We start from the raw sequence: 19,973 nt of genomic DNA, 5'->3' as shown, positions 1-19,973 counted from the left end.
ATGTATTTTAGTAATATCTTTGTTTCATTTGAAATAAACATAAATTACAAAACACTAATAAAATAGTGGAGACCTAAAAATATTGTCCCTTTTGATAAGATGATTTAAATAGACAACAGATAAGCAGTTTAAAGGATTTTTTTAAATACAACTCTGCTTTTCATTGCAGCTAATAATTAAGAAACAAGAACAAGGTGATGTTCAAAGCCCCAGGTTATATGTACCACACCTGACACTGCTCTACAGATGACACACCCCCTCATTACAACCCTTCTGAGAGTACTGAAAGCTAAGACACTTTCCCTTTTCATCCCTGACATTTCTGGCCCAAGGTATTGTCACCTCCACAAAGTCCACCTCCAAAAGAAAAAACCTCCAGCATCACTTATGAAACACAAGACATACAGAAAAGGAAAAAGCATTTTGCCTTCACTTGACTCACATAGTAATGGCCCACGACTGAGCAACCTATGTGAGCTTCCACAAGCACAACTGCATTTATGGACAACACACAGAATCCTAGAATGTCCTGAGTTGGAAAGGACCCATAGGGATCATGGAGTCCAACTCCTAGCTTCACACAGGGCCAGCCCAGTCACAGCATGGGACCGAGTGCATCGTCCAGACGCTTCTTGACCTTAGCCCAGCTCAGTGCTGTGACCCCTTCCCTGGGGAGCCTGTGCCATTGCCTGATCCCCCTCTCAGTACACAACCTCTTCCTCACATCCAACCTAAACCTCCCCTGTCACAGCATCACGCTCTTCCCTCGGGTTCTACTGCTGGTCCCCAAAGAGTGTGGATGGGCTCCTGCCCCTCCGCTCCCCCTTGGCAGGAAGCCACAGACCCCCATGGCGTCTCCCCTCAGCCTCCTCTTCTCCAGGATGAACAAACCCAGGAGCTTCAGCCTCTCCTTGTAAGCTTTCCCCTCCACATCTTTCAGATACTTACCGATCCTTGTTCTAGCAGAAGCTGGCATTGGCTAAGACATTCTGGGCTATCAATAAGTTCCAAGAGTACCTTCTCAGCTTGCATCCGCTGTGCCAGATCAGTTCCTTCATACAGGTGGTTACATAGTACTTCTAGTTCTGCCAGACTCTGTTGGGAAAGAACACAATTGAAACTTCTATGAAGACTTCTTGACTACCTAAGATTTAAGTGTTAAAAAAAGTGTTATAAAACTATAGTACTAACCCACTGTTACCTATGCTAAGCTTTCCAGTTGAATGACATTTAAATTACAAAAAAATTGAAGGCTTTTTGTGGCAAGCTGCCAAAAACAACTCTGAAAATTAAGTTGCTGTCTCTTATTCTCTCAGTTACCAATGCATTTTCAAAATATGGTTTAATCCATCTGTTTTTCTGAGCCTTCAATGGGAATTCCAAAGCTTTTCCAAAGGGAGATGGAAAGAGGGAGAACAGTGAACAGTTTGAGCTATGCTACTTGGAAAACCTCCAGCAAATTTCATTTGAAAAGCTGTAATTACTCATCAAATTACTACACCTGGAAAAATTTAGCATTGTCTGTATCTGCTGATGCAAATATCAGTGAAAGATGGGGATGATTCAGAAGCTACAGTAGTGACAGAAGAGCTAAAATTCCTCTCCACTTAGAAGGTGCGTGGGGGGTGGACACACTCTCACCTATGTGAGGGATATGATTTGCACCTACTAGTCCCTGTCTCACAGGAGAGATGAAACCTTCAAACATGTTTCAGAATCATTACACAAACAGAGCTTTAGCACCCATCAGGTTCCCAAAGCATAGGGAGCTCTCATCAAGAACCAGCCACGTCTCTGCAAAGAGCACAGTAAATATTTCATGACTTGAGCATGGCCTAGAAAGAGGAGTAAAAGGGAACACGTAGGATTTGACCGGTCTCATCTGAAAGTTTGTGTCAGAATCCTCTTCACCAGCCCTTCCAAAAAGATGTTTTGTACTTGAAATAGAAGATTAGGTCTGGCACAATTTAGTATCACTTCTACCATAGCTCAAATGCATTTTAATAATCCAAGAGTGTAATAGTGTTTTTGGCAACCAAAGTATATTTGGTTTGCAGTTCCTAGGGACACACTTAACAACCCCCCACCCCCAACCAAAACCACCAAACCAAACAACAAACATGGTCTTTTCCCCATTTTGTTGTTATGCATATGGAGTCCCTGCTTTCATCAGCTTCATCTGAATTTCAGTAATAATGACATTTTAAGAATCCCCAATTTTCAGCCATAAAGTAGCCGTGCACTTGTTACCTCAGAGAAATTTTAAGAAATAGTAGATTTGCTCCTGAATGAACAGATCAAATACCTCAAAGCCTGAGCTCAACACAGACATCTGTTTGTTTCCACTCCCTACCCATGTTCAGAGATAGCAGAGGAAAAGTAAGGAACAGGTAACAATCCCAGTACCACAGTTTTAAATGAAACAAGATCCATGCAAATTGAATTGAAAATTAAGACTCATAACATGCAGGTGCACACATCAGGGAAAATATAATGCAACACAAACCCCACACAACTGTGATAAAACTTGGGAATAAGGACACATAGCAAAGGTAGTCTTTAGACATAAATTACAATGCATCTTTCTGTAATGGAACAATTCCAATAGAGCCTGAGAAGCATGAACCAAATTATCATCTAATAACCAGCAAAAGTTAAAGATCCTCCTATACTGGATCTGAAATTTCAAGTCTACACAAACTTAACAACCTCTTCACCAAAGTCCTGAAGAAAACTGGGACATCAGCACAATCACTGAAATGTACATCCTCTGCATTCTAATTGAATTAAAATTCTAATTAAAATAGCAAACCATTTATAAGCTGGCTAAGGCTATACACAAGGAATTGATAGTGGATATCAAGAATTTATCACAGAATCACAAGGTTAGTAAAGACCTTTGAGATCATTGAGTCCAACCATACTGTCCTCTACTAAACAATACCCCTGAGCACCTCATCTACCTGTCTTTCAAATACATCCATGGGTGGTCACTCAATCTGCTCCCTGGGCAGCCTGATCCAGTGCCTGATAACCCTTTTGGTGAAGAACTTTTTCCTAATGTTTGATCTGACCCTGCCCTGGCACATCTTAAAGCCATTTCCCATCATCTCATCACCTGTTATCTGGCTGAAGAGACCACTGCCCACCTCTCTGCACCCTCCTGTCAGGTCAGTGTAGGCAGTGATAAGGTCTCCCCTCAGCCTCCTCTTCTCCAGGCTGAACACCCCCAGCTCCTTCAGCTGCTCCTCATAAGGTCTGTTCTCCAGACCCTTCCCCAGCCTGGTTGCCCTTCTCTGGACACACTCCAGGACCTCGAGGTCTTTCTTGCAGTGAGGGGCCTCACCAATGCCCAGTACAGGGGCACAATTCCTGCCCTGAACCTGCTGGCCACGCTGTGTCTGACACAAGCCAGGATGCCGTTGGCCACCTGGGCACACCACTGGCTCGTGTTCAGTCAGCAGTCACCCAACAGTCCCAGGTCCTTCTCTGCCAGGGTGCTTTCTAGCCACTCTAATACATTTTGATGCACCATGTTAACATGTTAAGCTTACACTGAAGTGTAGAAATTGCAAGGAACAGAATTAACTTCTTGTTGGCACATTAAAACTGTGAAGCATTTTATCTGAAGGACAATGAGGGCATTTTTAAAGCAAGCCTGAACAAAAACTAGATAATGACTTTCAAAGAAAAAGTTGCTTTATTGGCTATTGAGACCAGTGACCTCCAGCACTATGAAATGTTTTATCTGGACATGTCTGGTCTCAGGATACCGTTACGACAAAGTTTTTTACTGGTAGGTTGGAGGTACAGCCAGAAGTCACTCAGAGTTCTCAGACTGACAAGGAACTTGTTAGATATTCTCTGTTTCAGATAGCAAAATCAACAAATACAACTTGAAATTAGTAAATAAAGCCATCTTGCCTATAATGGCAACTGATGAGTAACAGAGATACTCAACTTCATTAAGAAAAAAATACTTGGAGAAACCAACGAGAAGCCAAAAACCTGCTCTCTGTAATAGATATGTGTTTTCCTCAAGAAAACAGATAACTCTCACAACTCCTTTTTTTATTGCAAGACAAAAAACCAGCATGAAACTGATGCCTTTGGATAGCTCCCCTACTCGAATTCTTATCAACAGCTGAAAGGTGATTCCTAGGAAAACAACAAGTGTCCATGAAGAGGATCTAGCAGATAGATGCTGGCTGCATTACGTGAGCAGAACCAGACCCGTGTAAGTAATTACATTTTCCATCACAAAGTGTAACTTTTCCCAAGATACAAGTTCACACCCTAATGCAAAAGGTTAGACACTGTGATTTTTATTTCCCCCCTCCTGCTTGTCGTACTTCCACAATATTAAAAAAAATTGGCTAAATCAAGACCTGTCTGGACACCTGTCTGTGCAATATGAGCTGGGGAGGTGCTCTGGCAGGGGGGTTGGACCCCATGATCTCTCGAGGTCCCTTCCAACCCCTGCAATTCTGTGAAGGTCTCCGGATGCTCCTGGTCCCGCCTCTCGCAAGCCCCTGGCAGCTCTCTGCTAGCCTGTGAGAGAGCCAAGGGCCACAAGCGCTGGGGGCCCGGCTCCGAGGCAACCCACCAGGCAGGCAGCCAAGGAGCCAAGCACACTGGCAGGAACCCAGGCAGGTTCCCGATTAAAGTTCTGCTGACATTAACGAATTCCCACAGACGTTTTGATTTTAATCAGCGCTTTCCGGCTGAAAAAGATTCTGTCAAGAAAGTCCCACCAGCTCCATGCAAGAGCAACAGGAGGGGCACAGGTGCTGAAACGCCTCAGTTTAAACGAAGAAAGCCGCTCAGGTATGAGATGACAGCGAGAGATATTCAGCGGTCCCTTCACGCAGCATGCCTGGTGCCCAAGTATTTAAATAAATGCCTAAAATGGCCTCTCTAATGCTGCCACTGCCAGCAGTGCGGTGAGACCGCCGGGACCCCGCAGGAACGCTGAGCCCCTCAGCAAGTGTCTCCTGGGGCACCTTGGCCCCCCACCCGCGCCTTCCCCCGTGTCCCAGACACGGCCCCAGCGCCTGACGTTCGTTCGGCCGTGTCCCGGCGAGGGGCTGCCGGCGGCTCTGGGGGAAGGGGCGCTGCACGGAGCCCACCGACGCCTTCGGGAAGGAGCGGCAAGGGAGGAGCAGGGGCGGCTGCCTTCCACCGGCGCGCAGCAGCCGCCACCCGAGCGTCCCAGTCACGAACCCCCGCACCGCAGGCCGGCCGCCCGCCACCCAGCCCCGCCAGTACCGGCGCACGGCGGCCCCGCACGCCACGGACGCTGTGACACCTCCGCTCCGATTCCCACAGCGGCACCCGCGTCCCGGCCCCGCACCCTGCGCCTCCCCCGTGCACGCCCCTCTCCCGCCTCACGACAGCCCACCCGAGACCGCACCTTGGCTCGGCACGCACTCCGAGCGAGCCGGCGAGCCCGCCCCAGCGCCGCCCGCGGCTCCCGAGCACCTTTCGCCCCTCTGCCACCGCGAACCTCCGCTCCGCGCCTCACGGTCCGCTGCCCCGCTCGGCCACCGCGGCCGCAGCCGCCGCGCTCGCCCCACGGCACACCGAGGGCTCCTCGCACACCTCAGCGCGTCGCCCGCCTCCCCGTGCTCTCCCAAGCTCCCGGTCCACCGCGGTCTCGGCTCCGCGCTTGCTCGTACGCCCCAACAGCCAGGCCGGGTCCCACCGACCCCCACCGCTCCGCTTGCGGCGCCGCGGCCGGTACACTGACCTGCACGCGCAGCGCCATCTTCCCGAGCGGCGCCGGGAGCGGGCCCGGCCGGGGCTAGGGGGCAGTACCGAGCCGGGGCCGCCGAGGTGCGAGGGGCGGGCCGGAACGGCGCCGGGGCGGCCGTTAGGGCGGGGCGAGGGGCAGTGGGCGGAACCAGCTCCAACTGGCGTGGGCCACGCGCCCCCTCGCGCCGGGGGCGCCATTTTGTTCGTGGTGCCCCCGGGAGGCGGGAAAAGCGCGTCTGCCCTCACGGTGCTGGCGGAGGACGCTCTCATGGCTGAAGGGCCCGCGTTTTTCAGGAGTCATCGCACTTCAGTGCAGCCTGAAGCTGTAGTTCGCTTTATGCAGTGGCTGAAGAATTTACTCTTCGGTCCTGAAAGTGCCAGCAAAGGGAAAGTTTGCCTCAGCAAACGTGTGAGCTTCAGGTCACACAGACCATGAGTGATTCTAACATTATTCCCATTTTAGAGCCAGCAGTTCACAAGTTGCGTGGGTATAATGCAACGTAGCATTCAATTCCTATAAGTCAGCAGTCAAAACATGGGCCAAGCTGACATGATTCTGCTGCCTGTGCTTCTGAAAAGATCCAGACCAAAGCCTGCGGTGCTGAGCTAGTTCTCAGACCAGGGTAGCAGCCAGGAGTTTGATTCTGACCTGGAAAGTGCTGGAGGTTGCTGAGAGTGGAAAAACTGCTGCTTCAATCCAGAAAGCTCAAGAGATGGTGCCCAAGTGGTTACAGCCCTGTCTGAAGGGACAGATTGCTCAGCATGGAAAGGGGGGAATTCCCCGCCGTGGGTGCCCATAAAGGATTGATGAAACTTCAAGTTCAGAGAACGGGATTGTCTCGAGTTTCCAGTTGGAGGGGATGAAGCCCATTGTTGCTGACCACTGGTGCAGAGAACAAGTGGAGGCTGCAGCAGCAAGCAGTTAAATTAACACAAATATTTAACTTCTTAAGTCTAACTACTGCAATGACAGGAATCTGATCCAAGACATTTTTCTAGAATTAAAGGAATAATTTGGCGTCAGTGAGGAAAACACACCATGTATTCAAGTTAATGACATAAAGTGACTTGAACAATGTCCACAAATACTGTTTGATGTTTTAACATAGCAGGAAGAATTTTTGCCTTGACATTCTCCACTCTGAACCTCACGATTGCATGTGGTGATTTTTATTCTGGTTGACAGGACCTGAACAGTTTGTGTAGAATTATTCTTGTTTCCCTACTGCGCCATTGTTCATATTATGAAACACCCATATGAAGCTTGGTAGCCCCAAAGAAAATATGGAATGAGGAATGGGGAATGAATCAGTGACTTGGGGGGTGAGAAAAGTCAGACATAAATTATAATGTGGAAACTGTGATGCGATACAAGTACAAACTGCCTGAAGAGCTGGAAGCACTTTGCCAATAAAGGTTGATGAGGTAAGAGGAAGCTTTTGCCTATCTTTCAAAGCCCTGGACCCTATGAGCAAAGCATCAGCCCTAGCAATGGCTCCATACCCTGCTCCAGGTGATGGGTCACTGCCTCTGCTGTGCCACTAAGCTATGCAGAAACATGCAGAAATGAGGTTAATGAGTTAAATAGTTGAAGAGCTGAGCACTGCATAGGTAGCTAAGCCTCTCAGGCCCAGGTCTCTTTTCTGTGACAACAGAAGAGCAAGGGTGGAAGTTGAGAGCGCAGAGCTTGGATCAGGAGGTAAGCAGGCAGCACAGGGTCTGCTGTGTGCTCAGCTGTGCAGTGCAGCCATGTGACTCTTTGTACCTTATTTAATCATCAATTGAATCATTTAATCTCTCAGAGGCAGGCAGTCACATTTCTGTATCAGATTTCTGTCAACTATAGCCTGATTATTTTCAGGGAAAACAAAGTTGGTCTAGCTAAAGAATTAATGGATTCCTAGACTAATACCTGCCAAGAGTTTCAAGATTTAATACAGCAAGTTAGACTGTGACACTATCCCAGACTATGTCAGAGCTCTAGCTAGCCCAAAGGACAAAGCTGCATTAAGGGGTGTAATTGAGGAATGTTTATGCAATTCCTTCATGTTTACAGGGTGGGGGAAATTACCCAGTGAAGACATTTGTGTGATGGGCATCGACAGGAAATTGTGCTGTAAAATTCATACTTGCTCCCAGGGAAGATAACGAATTTCTTGCTGTGCTCAGTGGAAGCTGAACTGAAGTGGTTTAGGCTTGCCTCACACCATACGATACTGAGACCTCCCTGCAGTATTAACATAGTTTCTAGTTCAACTCTCTCTCATTTTCTGCTAAAGCAGCTTCCTGAATTTGCTGTTACTGGGGCCTATGTGAATAGATCTGTTGCTACAGGCAATCCATCCACAATTAGATCCATCCGTTTGCCTTGCTGCGTAGAGAAGGATGAATCTTTCCTGTGCTTTTTTTTTTAAATTTAATTTTAAGTGACCTGATTAAAGTATATAAACAAACCCAGCCAGCCGCCCCAAAAAAAGAACTAGTAAGTGTTCAGGGTATCATTATCCCTTCTTTTTTTTGCATGACAGTGGGATTTTTTCCTAGCATGCAGGGTTTTTTTCTAAAAGGAATGGCTGATAATTTACAACAAATTATTACACATATATTTAAAAATACATAGCAGAAACAAGTGCAATGTATTTAACATAGAACCCTTTGTTCAGGAAGGTTAGCTTTCAAAAATAGTCATAGTCCAGCAGGCCAGACAGTCACCGTATGGTATCACATGGTTCTGCTACACATTTCTCATTTAAACATCCTTTTCTTTCTGCTTTTCATTTTACATTAATAGCAGCAGCAAAAGGCCCTGTATAATTCTAATTTATTTATATGGCTCATGATTTCAAGATGACTTTCTGTGCCATGTACTAGTCTGGGGCAGTATATATTGCCTTTATTTAGTGATCAATTTAGTAATCTCATTCATTCACTTACAGTGCAGATCACAATTGATCTTAAATAAAAAATACCCACTTTGAAGAAAATTTCAGTTATTTCTACCAGACAGTTTAATATTTGAATTAATATATAGTGGATAAACAAAAAAAATCTTAGACATATCACTAAGAAGACTGAGAAGAGCCCGTAACAACATCATCAGTAGTTAAATATAAAGCTATTTGATACTCCTAATTAAAACTAATTAATCTTTTCAATGACACAGTGGCATGCTTTCTACTCATAAGTTGACAACACTCCAGGAAGTCTGAAACAAAATTAAATATTCTTTGCTTGTTTGTGACCCAGACAAAGATCAATAATACCTGAGGGCAAACACAGTCTATAGTCAATCTCTTAATGTAATTCAAATTGAAAGGAAAAATCTGCCTAATGGCAAAGAAAGCACAGAGCAGCACAACGTTAAGGGTGGAGTTTCTGATGCACTGTGTATGCATTAAAAAAAAAAAAAAAAATCTATGCAGTATGTTAAAAGCACCCTTGAAGCTTCCTTAACACCATTAATTAAACTTTGAGTTACCTTAGTGTGTGCAGTAGTCACTACGTGTTTTAGAGCACTGGATAAAGACGACTGCACATAATGAGGCTTTACCTTCAGATGTGGGAACTTTTGCTTCCTTAGTGGTTGATGTCATTCAGTGATTTACTGCTCTTTTTCTGTCCTCAAGCAATGGGAAGCAGTAAGTGTAACTGCCTCCCAAAAGTGGTTTTCATAGTTCTGTATCTTCCGTTGCCCATGAATGCAGAGCCAGCCTTCATGGAATTAGTTAACAATTGCAACTGGAGAAATTTTTCAGGGTGATCACTTTACACTTGGAAGTCTTGTGGTTTTGAATTGCATTTCATTTGCTGCCTGGTTCGTACTGATCGAGAAGTGATGGTGACAGTGGGAAAAAATGGGCCCGTGTTCTGGTGGTTTTCAGAAGGAAAAAGATGCCTGATTTCCTGCCTGCCACTGCCAGAAGTGTGGCACTGCTGAACATACTATAGATGAGTCAGATACAGGAGCAGGTCTTGGACAGTCCAAGTCAAGGGACAAATCCTGCTCTGCAGTGCAGATCTCTGTGTGACCGAAGGGCATGTGCTGAGCTACTGAACACCCACCGCCTTTAAACTGCACTAATTCTCATCAAACAAGATGCTGTTCACAGTAAAAATAATGATCCCAAATCCTGCACCACTGGGAACAAGCCAACACTGTCAGGAATGGTGTAGGAACTGTTATAAAAAGAAATCAGAAGTTGGGCTAATCTGTTTAAATGCACAAGAAATCTTTTCCTGGTGTGGGGTTTGTGGGTTGGTTGTTTTTTTTGACTATTAGTAGAACAACACTTAACTACTTTTAGACTGTGATTGCTTCATGGATCTATTAAAAGTAGACAGCCCCCCAACAGACAGATAATTTGCCCTTGATGAGACCAACCATGGAAAATTTTAAATGAGAAAGAAAATCTTGCTGAAAGTTATGAGAAAATACAAACTAAGAAGATTAAAAGACTCTTTTGCAACCTTCATACTTAGGCTTGTTGCCATGTGAACAATCTCTTGGTATTTCTTAGTACATTAAAGGAAAAAGCAGTTGATACAAAGTACAGTTTTTGTTTAACTATGGGCATTTTTGGTAGACAAATTAGAATGCTTGAAATAAATTACAATTTACATTTTAAAAATTAGTATAGAATTTGATCCCTTCGGTACATTTAGTAGACAGGTGCATGTTTAAGATTTTTATTTAACAGACTAAAGATACGAATTTACAACTGTTCTTATTTCTGGTAAGTAGCATGATATACTTCAGCCACAGTTGAATTTCAGGAAGGTGGATGCACAAGTGAACGCGTGTTGTCAGAGGAGCCATTTACAGCACAGAGACTGCTAGTAAATATGTCAGTGTGAAAGGTATTGGATATAGATGTGTAAAAATTATTATTCAGAGTTGTTTCAATTTTCATAGTCCCCAGATTCATATTCTTCTTCATCTTCATCATCAGAATCATCATAATAGTCCCCATATTCAATGCTGTAGCTTGCACTTCTACTGCCAGCAGTATATGCAAATGCAGGAGATGAGCCTGCAAGACATAATTGAATCGAGATTAAATTAGCTGTAGGTAGGAATAAAGAGGAAGGTATGGGTTTGGATCTGTACAGTAAGCGCAGTGTTTCTGAATCCTTGCCAAGTCATCTGTTACAAGGAGAGGGGTTTTACCCTATGACTTGACCTCATGCCACCAAAGCTTATGGTGTATAAGCAAATTTCTTTACCATTCGCAATTTAATATGTTGAAAAAACATTTAATTCCCTGTACTAGTGAACTGTGAGTTCAGTCCTCTGCAGACCATATGCACCTGAAAATATGACCAGAGTTTTGAAAACCACTCAGTGACAAACCAGAGTAGGGACAAACTCCCCTAGACCAGGAGGCATTTATAAGACAATGCATCTTTATCCTACATTTGCCAGGAAACCCCGTTATCCCCGGGAGGAAGAAGGATGTTATTCTGGAGGACTGGGTGCAATGCAAAACAATAGTAAAGCTATTTCTTACATTTTTCAAACACTCTCATTAAGGAGCAACAACTGTTTCCTTCCTAACCTTTTTGAAAAATAAACAGCTATGCAGGACTGCAGTGGTTCAAAGACTCCCTCAGCTCCAGCTGCTGTTGTTCTGGGTGCAGAGCTCCTACTAACATCAAAGGACTGCTGTAGGATAAGGACAGTGGAATAATGTGTCTCAGCTGGCAGAAACAAAGCTTTCTGTTTTCTGGAAGCTGGTATAATTTGCCAGAAAATACTACAGTATTACCACAGAGGTATTCCTCCTCCCCGCCCCCCCCCCCTCCCCCCCCATACCCCCAATTCATTGCATTTCTGACTTCTAAATACCTGGGACTGAATCTCCTATTAGGGGATAAAGTAAAAGAAAAGCACACAGAAAAATTAAAATATGGACACCTTTAGGTAATTCTCATATCCTTCATTTGCATTCTGAAAACCCACCCTTAGCAGCCTCCTCCTATGCATTTTTATACTCTTCACATCTAAATAATAAAATAAATACCATCAATGACTTTCAATCTTGCAGAGGCGTATGTTGCACCGTACTTATTTTTGGTGTGGCAGATGTAAACGCCTTCATCTGATTTTTTGAGGCCTTGAATCTGCAGCCAGCCTGTCACACCATACTTCTGAGGCCCACCTCTTGCCTTTGAGAAGAGAAATAAATAGTTGAAATTAAGTAGCTAGGAGACACCATGATATTTCTCAAAATAGCTCTGGCTGGACTAAACATTGTTCCAATCTCTGCTTTTTGTTTACTGCCATAATGCTTTGTTCTCTTGGATTCTGCAGCCTTACATTTTAACACCCTATATTCTTTGTGCCTCAAAGTTCATGGTTTCCCTGCTGTGCCTGTCACAGTGCTCTGGTTCCTGATCCTTTTGATACTTCTGCTTCCTGAGAAGTCTCTTGTCCCAGCACCAACCACTTCTTTCTGCTGCTTCAGAGTAATTCCGACCTGTTCTCCAGCTCATACATCTCTTCAGGGTGAGAGTGAGGGTCTGGGAGAGTTGCTTAGGGCCAAGGGGCCTGACCAAGCTGATACTCAGCATCCAGGTTTAATGGATTGGCATAGCACACCATGAGCTTTCAGGCTTCTCTCACAGTCAGTTTCAACTTCCTCAGGCTAAAGGCTGTTACCGGGGTGACCTTTCTTTGGAAACATTTCTAACTCTTAGTACTTCAGTACTTTTGGTACTTTAATTAGCTTTTTTGTGCTTTTTCTGTTTATCTTTTTGTTCAGGTTACGTCCCATGTCTATTGTATCTTCTCATGTTTGGGTTTGTATCCACAAAACTAGATTTTTAGTGCATTTCTCTGCATAGTCTGTTCATATTCTTTGTCCATTGCAGAAAGCATATGAAGGCAGGCTTCAGCCTTACTGCAGTCTGCCTGTACATCTGGCTTTGTTAGCTCGTCTCCCCAAAATACTATTTCCATTTAAAAGGATTAGCATTTTGATTTATGTAATTTTAGCTCACACTTTCAGGCTGTTTCTAGATCTGCTTGAAGTCTATACTAAAGCCATTTTACTCTTTCCCCTCAGATTGAAACATGGAGTCCTCCATAAAATGAGAATGTTTCTTTGCTGTTCTTTTGAACACCTCAGAGACTGAATTGAGATGGCAAATACCCAGAAACAGCATCTTGCAAAGGAGAATTTTAGATAACAGAATTGTGCTTCTGCATCAAAATAGTTGCCAATAGCCATCCTTCCCAGAATGCACCTTCTTTTAGGTAGTCGCCTAAACAGTCCCAGTGTTCCCAGAATCATACCTACATAAGGACACTTTTCCATCGTTTCTTTCCCTGAAGTAGGCCAGTTGGTACCTCCCTGTTACTTCTGCTTGGACTGCCAGAATAATGACCCTTGTGCTGACTCAATTCTTCACATAGGTAGAGGGCCCTGTTGGAAATCTATTGCAACAGTATTGTATCCTGTAGAAGGAATTCACTGATAATCCCTTTACTTCTCATCCTAGATGGTATGACGTGGCAAACTCAAGTTTTACCTGTACTGAGATGTGGGCATCATCTCCTGGCAGAAACATTTTATTCCCCTTTTTTTTCCACTCAAGATGTGGCATAGGATAGGCTGACACCTCACAGCCAAAAATGACATCATTGCCTGTGAAATTCTGCACATCCTGAGGTGGCATAGAAATAACAGGAGCTGCAAAGAACCAACGTAACAGTGCTTTAGAAATCAGGGAAAGGCAACACAAACACATATAGCATGAATTCCTACCCTGTGTGATAAAACCACTTCGTCTTTTTCCATCCCACACATTCATTCCAAGCAGGTTTTAAAGCCCAGAACACCTTCTACCCCATAAAATGGTGAACAGCCTTTTTAAAAACACTTGTTTCAAAGGTGCCATCTGCCTTTCCCCTTGCACATGATTGTGAAATTTAAGCTGAAATTAAAAGTTTAATTTATGTCCCATGAACTGTCAGTGGGCTGGACTCAAGGCTCAGTATTCAACTAGACCTTCAGAGGAAAGTATGAGAAGATGTGTATCAGACAATCACAGGGTAACTTGATTGCCTGTGACCGTTCTTAATTTGTTACATTTTACTGAGCTTGAAAGCTAAAGCAGAGATTGCTAGGTTGGAAAAATTTGTTTTCAGAGTACATCATTGCCTCAAACTTGGTAAAACTGCATCCCTCTGTTACCCATGGTACTTACTGCAGCAGGATTCAGAATAACAGCATCAATACTTTACACATTCATCCTCAATTGCTGTAAATTTCAGCTGATGTTAGGAGTCAAGTGACCAAAATCTCGTTATTTTTGTAAGGCTTTATGTTACCTTTATTATAATGACTACCTTTCCACTTACTTGTTTCCTGTTGTTCCCTTACCCTCATCTCCCTCCACTGTTTGTTTATTGCCTCTGAGTTATGCTCTCCCATTTTCCCAACAAAAAGCTCACGTTAACCACGAGAGGGAGCCAGTCCAGGGATGTGTAGACACTAAAAAATAAACTATCGCCTTGTACACGATTTCAATACATTTTCCTCTGTAACCATGAACATACAAAAATGTTAACAGGAGGTGATTATATTTAGCAGCAAAGAGCAAAATAACATATTTACTGTTACCACAGCTTTCCTATTTTGAGTGCACTGTTTTTTTCCTGACCTATTTGCCCTCAGGAAGCAGTGTTCTCCCCTCTAAAGTTTATTTTCTATTCCCCTGGAAGTATTTAAAAATGAATGCATTTTCTGGGCCTTTAGATTTGTATTTAATTATCTCAGATACTTGGAAATAGAAACTTATAGTAAATGATATCTTTTTGCTTGCAATATTCAAATCAATATGTAGGTACAGCATTTATGTTTCAGCAGTTGTTGCTGCCTGTTCCAGGTTTTCAAGAAAAGTTTCTAATACATTTATCAGTTTTTCAGGATTAATGTCTGTGCAGAAACTGTCAGGTGCACACTGATTAAAATTGATTGCAAACAAATTATACAGCAAAGTATCAATTTTTATGAATGCCTCATTAAACAATCCTGGTACTCCTCAAAAACTAAGAGTTTCAAGCTTAAACCTTCACATGCTTTTTCTTTCATGAGAACTGTGCATTCAGAACCTGTGTATTCTTTCAAAAATCCTGAATTCAAACCAGCATTAACTGAATATCTTGGATGAGAAACCTATGAACTTACCACATATGGTCTGATATTAAAACATACTTTGAAATATTAAAAGTCAGTGCAGCCACACTGCTTTTAATGATGCAACCACAGTAGTTAAAGTGTAAAAAAGAAACAAATTGTCTACGTTGACTCACAATAGTTCTTTAATTTATTCCTGTATAGAGACAGCATGAAAATCTGTTTAAATGGGCAGCTGTTGTCTGGTTAGTACTTTTGTTGTGGTGCTAGCACAGATCTCATGCAGATACACTGAAGTAGTGCCACGAACTGAGTCCTGCTTATGTGACTGCTAGGGGAGGCTGAGGGCTCTGGCATCACTACATCATGAGAACACATCCTTTGCTTACAGGACAGAAGGGTTTGAATTACAAATTCACATTTTAGCTTTTCCCATATGAGAAATTTGTCTAGAACTGTCTACCATGCACCAAGACAAATTCCCCACTGGAAACACCTCTCCTCCCTTAACTGTAAAGAGAATGAATGCAGAGGCTACCTCCCATGGAAATGTCTGGCTGTGGGCTGAGTCCCACCCAGCTGAGTACTTCCAATGAAGCAGTTAAGGCTTTGCTGGGCCAGGGCTGAGGAGGACTGGCATTGTGGGAGATCAGACTCAGAGCAAGTAGGAAGCAGCACAGTTTTGATCTAACCAAGCTGCTTTTTCTGCATCTGAGCACACGATAAATACTTGCATTATCTACTCAAACTTGAAGTGCCTCCAGAAATAAAATACGTTCTCACAACACCATTTTGCTGTATTTTACAGAAGAAAATTGGAGTAATGATGCAGCATTTTAACACAAATGTATAAACTTTATTTTTGAGCATTTCAGATTTTGTGTTCAGACAAGTTCTCCCATGCATCTCTGTGTACATTTTTGCATAACTCTGTCTTTAGAAACAGATCTGCACTGTTATGATAACCTGTCGTTTTGATGCCTGGAGCAGATAACTTTTTCTTGGTAGCTTCAGAAAGCATTCCAATGGGTCAGTGTCTCAAAGTGAGTGCACAGGAGTACAGTGAATGCTCCTTTCCTCTTACAGTCCCAGTCATGAATTATCCTGATGTGTTACAGAAGACATAAAACAGAAGCCAGGAAAAGTCCAAATCCTGCTTCACCTTTCACAATCAACATTAACTCAATAACACTCCAGACTAATGAATTAGATAACATGATTTCCCCCCCTTAACTCATATTAATTTTTGCTAATCTATGTCTTATTTGATGAAAATGGCAGAAAATTTAATGGATTATTTGTTTTTTACTCTGAAATTTAAATTTAAAATAAATTATGTGACACAGCTAAATATAAAGAGAATGGCTGCTAGATGGTTCTGTTACTTTACTAAATTGTCAGTGAGAAAATATATCACCATTCACATTCAAACCTAAGTGTGGAGAATCTGTATATAATCAACGTACTTAGCAACCTTGGTAAACTCTTAGATAAACTGATCAAAACTAGCTTTCAGGGAAAGAAGGGCTTTTCCAGAGTTTCTTTAGGGAGCTGGGCCTTTTTCTGCCCATTTTCTGGTGACAGATGAAAGATAAAAGGCTATACTGTTCTGATGAAAAGAGTTTATTGTTATTTATTTATTCATTGGTTCCTGTATACAATTAATCCATTTGGCATCGATAGGAAACAGCAGATGCTTTGAAGGAGAAATAACAAAACAAAGTACTTGGAGTTGAGTGAAGGTTATATTTATAGTGGTACCAAAACCCCACAGTGTTCAGTATTTGTTTCTCATGCAAATTGGAGGCAGCAGAAAGCGAATGCCGCAAGGTTGCTGCTCTTAGAGCCAGACTCCCTGTTGCCTTTTGTCATCAGCTGCAGCCATGAAAAACCAGTCTCACTCACAGAGCACTTTCACATGCCTGCTGCGGAGGTTCAGATGACCATCCTGGCAAAGAGGGGGCTTACTGGTAGACTTTGACAGGGGATGGAGGCACGGTGCCCCCCTGGTAACACCTCTGTTGGCCGAAGGGCCTGGGCTCCTTCCAGGGTCTAAAAGACAATGGCCAAACCCAGCAGGATCAACTGCAGCTCCGGGAGGTGGAAAAGAGGGGCACACGTGTGCTCCCCATCCCTGGCAAGCCCAGCACCCACCTCAGGCTCACGTGCTCTGCTGCAGCTGGGCACATACATGGCAGCTGGGCACAATCTGCAAGAACCAAGGAGACAGACCCCCATTTTTCTTAACTAAACCCTGCACCGTGCTGACACAGCTATGAACTTTTCCTTTTGTGCAGTTCAGTAAGCTGGGCCATTCTAGGATATGTCTCTGCATTCCTGGAGAGAGCATACAGCCTTTCTGGGCAACCAGGGAGTAGGTGGGAAGACACAGAGGGAATGCCTGTATGCAGAGCAACTGAGCTCACTCCTCCTGCTTGATGAGCGGTGTTTCATCCCTCAGGGGTGACTACAAGGCCTGATGGATGACAACATCTGCAATTAAAAGTGATAGCACTTCCAAATTAAAGTTTTTTGTACGTGGCCAGTTCTGTTTAATTAATTACAGCAGACCATTGCTTTAAGCCTGTATGCCTGAACAACTACCTCTGCAAAGTTAACATCAGTTGCTACTTGAGTGACACCTCTAACTGAAATTTTCCTGAAGGGGTTACGCCACAAGAACTAGTGCTATTTTAATCCCAAATAAGAACACCTACCCAGGGGCTAACAGGCTTTAAATCATACTGGGGGCCGGACACACTGAGTTTTCTGAATGCCTCTTTACTGACAAGCCTTATTTCCCAGCTTAGTACTCTAATGGCAAATAAAGGCTCTTTAATGGATGTTTCTCTTGCAACTAGAGAAAGAGGAAAGAAGTCTGCTATTAGGTGTTCATCACTTTTCCTTTTCAGTATTCAATATCCAGTCTTCATTCAATATGAAAGTACAGCATACAGTCCCAATTGGAGGCAACAGATTATTAGCAAGGAATGAGTAAAAATGTAGCTGAGTTACTCTCATTTATGGACCTTTGCCATCGATGCAATTTTGGATTCCCAGAACTGTGACCCATTTGTGACCCAGAGACCTCCTCTACTTACTCCATTTGAGAAAATATTTCATTAACTTCAAAAATATTCCTCATTCAGAAAACAAAAGCCTGTTCACTTTTTCATTTTATATTCATGTGACTTAGGTGAAGGGTGCCCAGAAGTAAAGACTTGTAATAATGCGAAGAATGAGAACAGCATATGAGCAGGAGGCAGGATTCCCCCATATAACCCGGCTAAGAATCCTCCTACCAACAATCGTTGCAGTCCATGCACTGTGTTTGTAGGGACATTTTTTCAGTTTGATTTTGCTCTGATATTTGAATTTCTATTTCATGTGTTATGAGATTTTATGATCATTAGGAAATATTTTAGACTTTGTGAAAAAGAAAAGACTTGTTAATCACAATCTTCTTCTATTGCCTCTACCTCACCGATTACACAAACTAGTATTATAACAAAATCAGTATAACAACAATGCAGTAGTAGTTCAATAAAGTTTAACTAGAGAATCTAGTAACACATCTGAAAATAAGAATCAGAGCTTTCCATTCAGAAGACCCTTGGTGTACATTACCTGATTCACATGGTCCTTTATGCTTCATGCTGGTATTTGTTTTCGTAGGATAAGCCTTGTTGAACTGACAGATGTTCTCGTAGGTTTTACCTTCAGGTCCGCAGATGCTCTCTTGAGACTTGCACACGCACTGGGGCTCGGGGACGTCCCCAAACCTGGCTTCATCAGCATCCAACCTGCACTCGAGGTTGTCCCCACACTGCCCATAAAAATGATTGCCCTGATCCAAGTCGCAGATCTGACCTTCCGCATTTCCACACTCCAGACAGCAGCCACAACGGTCCAGGACAGTCCCGGCCGGGCAGTCTTTGGGCTCAGAGCAAAGTGCCAAGTCGCATTTTCCACAGCTATCTCCTTCCCGTAACAGCCTCCACCAACCTCGGTGGTACAAGGCAGGGAAACTCTGAGAAACCTGCACCAGTACTACAAGCACTGCTGTAACCATCGGGTGCTTCATCTTGAGAGTGTAACGAACAAGCAGAAACGGTCCTTGGAGTAAAGCCAGGGAGGGGAAAAAAAAAAGAAAAAGAAGAGAAAAGAGCAAGCTAGTGAGAGCAAAACATCACAATCCTTTGTTGTTGTTGTTGTTACAGAATATAAACTCTACTGCAAACACAGGCTTTAAGAAGAAACCAGCATCAGATTCTCAATCTGGAACTGATAATAAAAATACATACAAACCCACTGGCTTTTCTGTAATGCAGTTTGGAATACGAGTATTGCTTGCACAGAAACCAAACTGCCTGTTCTGACAGCTGAGTTGAAGCTCTCTGAAAAGCCGTTTGCTCAGTGTCTCCTTGAGCCAAATTTGCAAAGCGTCGCTGTACTGAAACAACATTATATTGCAGCTATTGCAGGAAGGAGAACAGGGTAAATAAATTAGGGCAAAATGAAGACATTAACTGCTGTGAGCTCCCCTGCCTGTGGCCAGTTGAAAAAGACAGTCACAAAAAGATAAACCTGAGTAGGAAGTAGCACCCAAAATACCAGTACCCTAGAGACTGGAGCAAGGTTTCACACAAATTTTATCCATTACTGATCACAGCAAGGAAGTTCTGAATTAACAATTCACTTACAGGCAAAAGCAAAAGGTAATCCAAACCAGCTGGAATTGACTTCAGACTCTTGGATTTAAGATGAGGGGTGCCCAGACCCGCTGAAGAACATATTGTTCTCTCCATGTTTAGCTTTTTATCAGCGTCTATGGGAGCATCTGGTTTTCAACCCAAAATAACAGGGTTCATGTTTAGCTCTAAGTACGAAGTACAAAAGGTTTGGAACATAGAGAAATGTGAGCAAGCCACCACAGCACCTTTGAACACAACAGAAGGAGGTTTTGCTGAAGTATTAGATGCATTGTTCATCTTTTACTAGCACCTCTTCTTTGTTTCTTACAATGTACTTACACTGTGAGTTATGAAGGAAGATGACAGAGATAACTGATTTCTTTTC

The 19,973-nt window shown here is 43.3% G+C and overlaps 2 protein-coding genes across 2 annotated transcripts in view; both read right to left on the bottom strand.

The window, feature by feature from the left end:
* Window positions 1–2,984, bottom strand: part of RANBP17 (RAN binding protein 17) — a gene marked incomplete at its 5' end in the record, with an annotated part of 154,606 nt that extends 151,622 nt beyond the window's left edge. The window contains 2 exons of the mRNA XM_084268704.1: window positions 949–1,095; window positions 2,964–2,984. Coding sequence (XP_084124830.1) covers window positions 949–1,095; window positions 2,964–2,984 — 168 coding nt within the window. The remainder of the gene's footprint in view (window positions 1–948; window positions 1,096–2,963) is intronic.
* A 7,669-nt stretch (window positions 2,985–10,653) lies between these two features.
* On the bottom strand, window positions 10,654–19,076 carry LOC311195534 (kazal-type serine protease inhibitor domain-containing protein 1-like; the record flags this gene model as incomplete). Its single annotated transcript, XM_084268936.1, has 4 exons — window positions 18,522–19,076; window positions 13,285–13,445; window positions 11,775–11,919; window positions 10,654–10,784 (listed from the first exon to the last, which is right to left on the bottom strand). The coding sequence occupies exons 1-4, from the start codon at window positions 18,976–18,978 to the stop codon at window positions 10,654–10,656; spliced, it is 894 nt and encodes a 297-aa protein (XP_084125062.1). The 5' UTR covers window positions 18,979–19,076.
* Window positions 19,077–19,973: the final 897 nt, after the last annotated feature.

The sequence above is a fragment of the Gallinula chloropus genome, assembly GCF_964237585.1.
Source record: "Gallinula chloropus genome assembly, chromosome: 10".
NCBI classification, from domain to species: Eukaryota; Metazoa; Chordata; class Aves; order Gruiformes; family Rallidae; genus Gallinula; species Gallinula chloropus.
The sequence above is the reverse complement of the archived record's forward strand: the minus strand, read 5'-3'. Positions and strand labels throughout refer to the sequence as shown.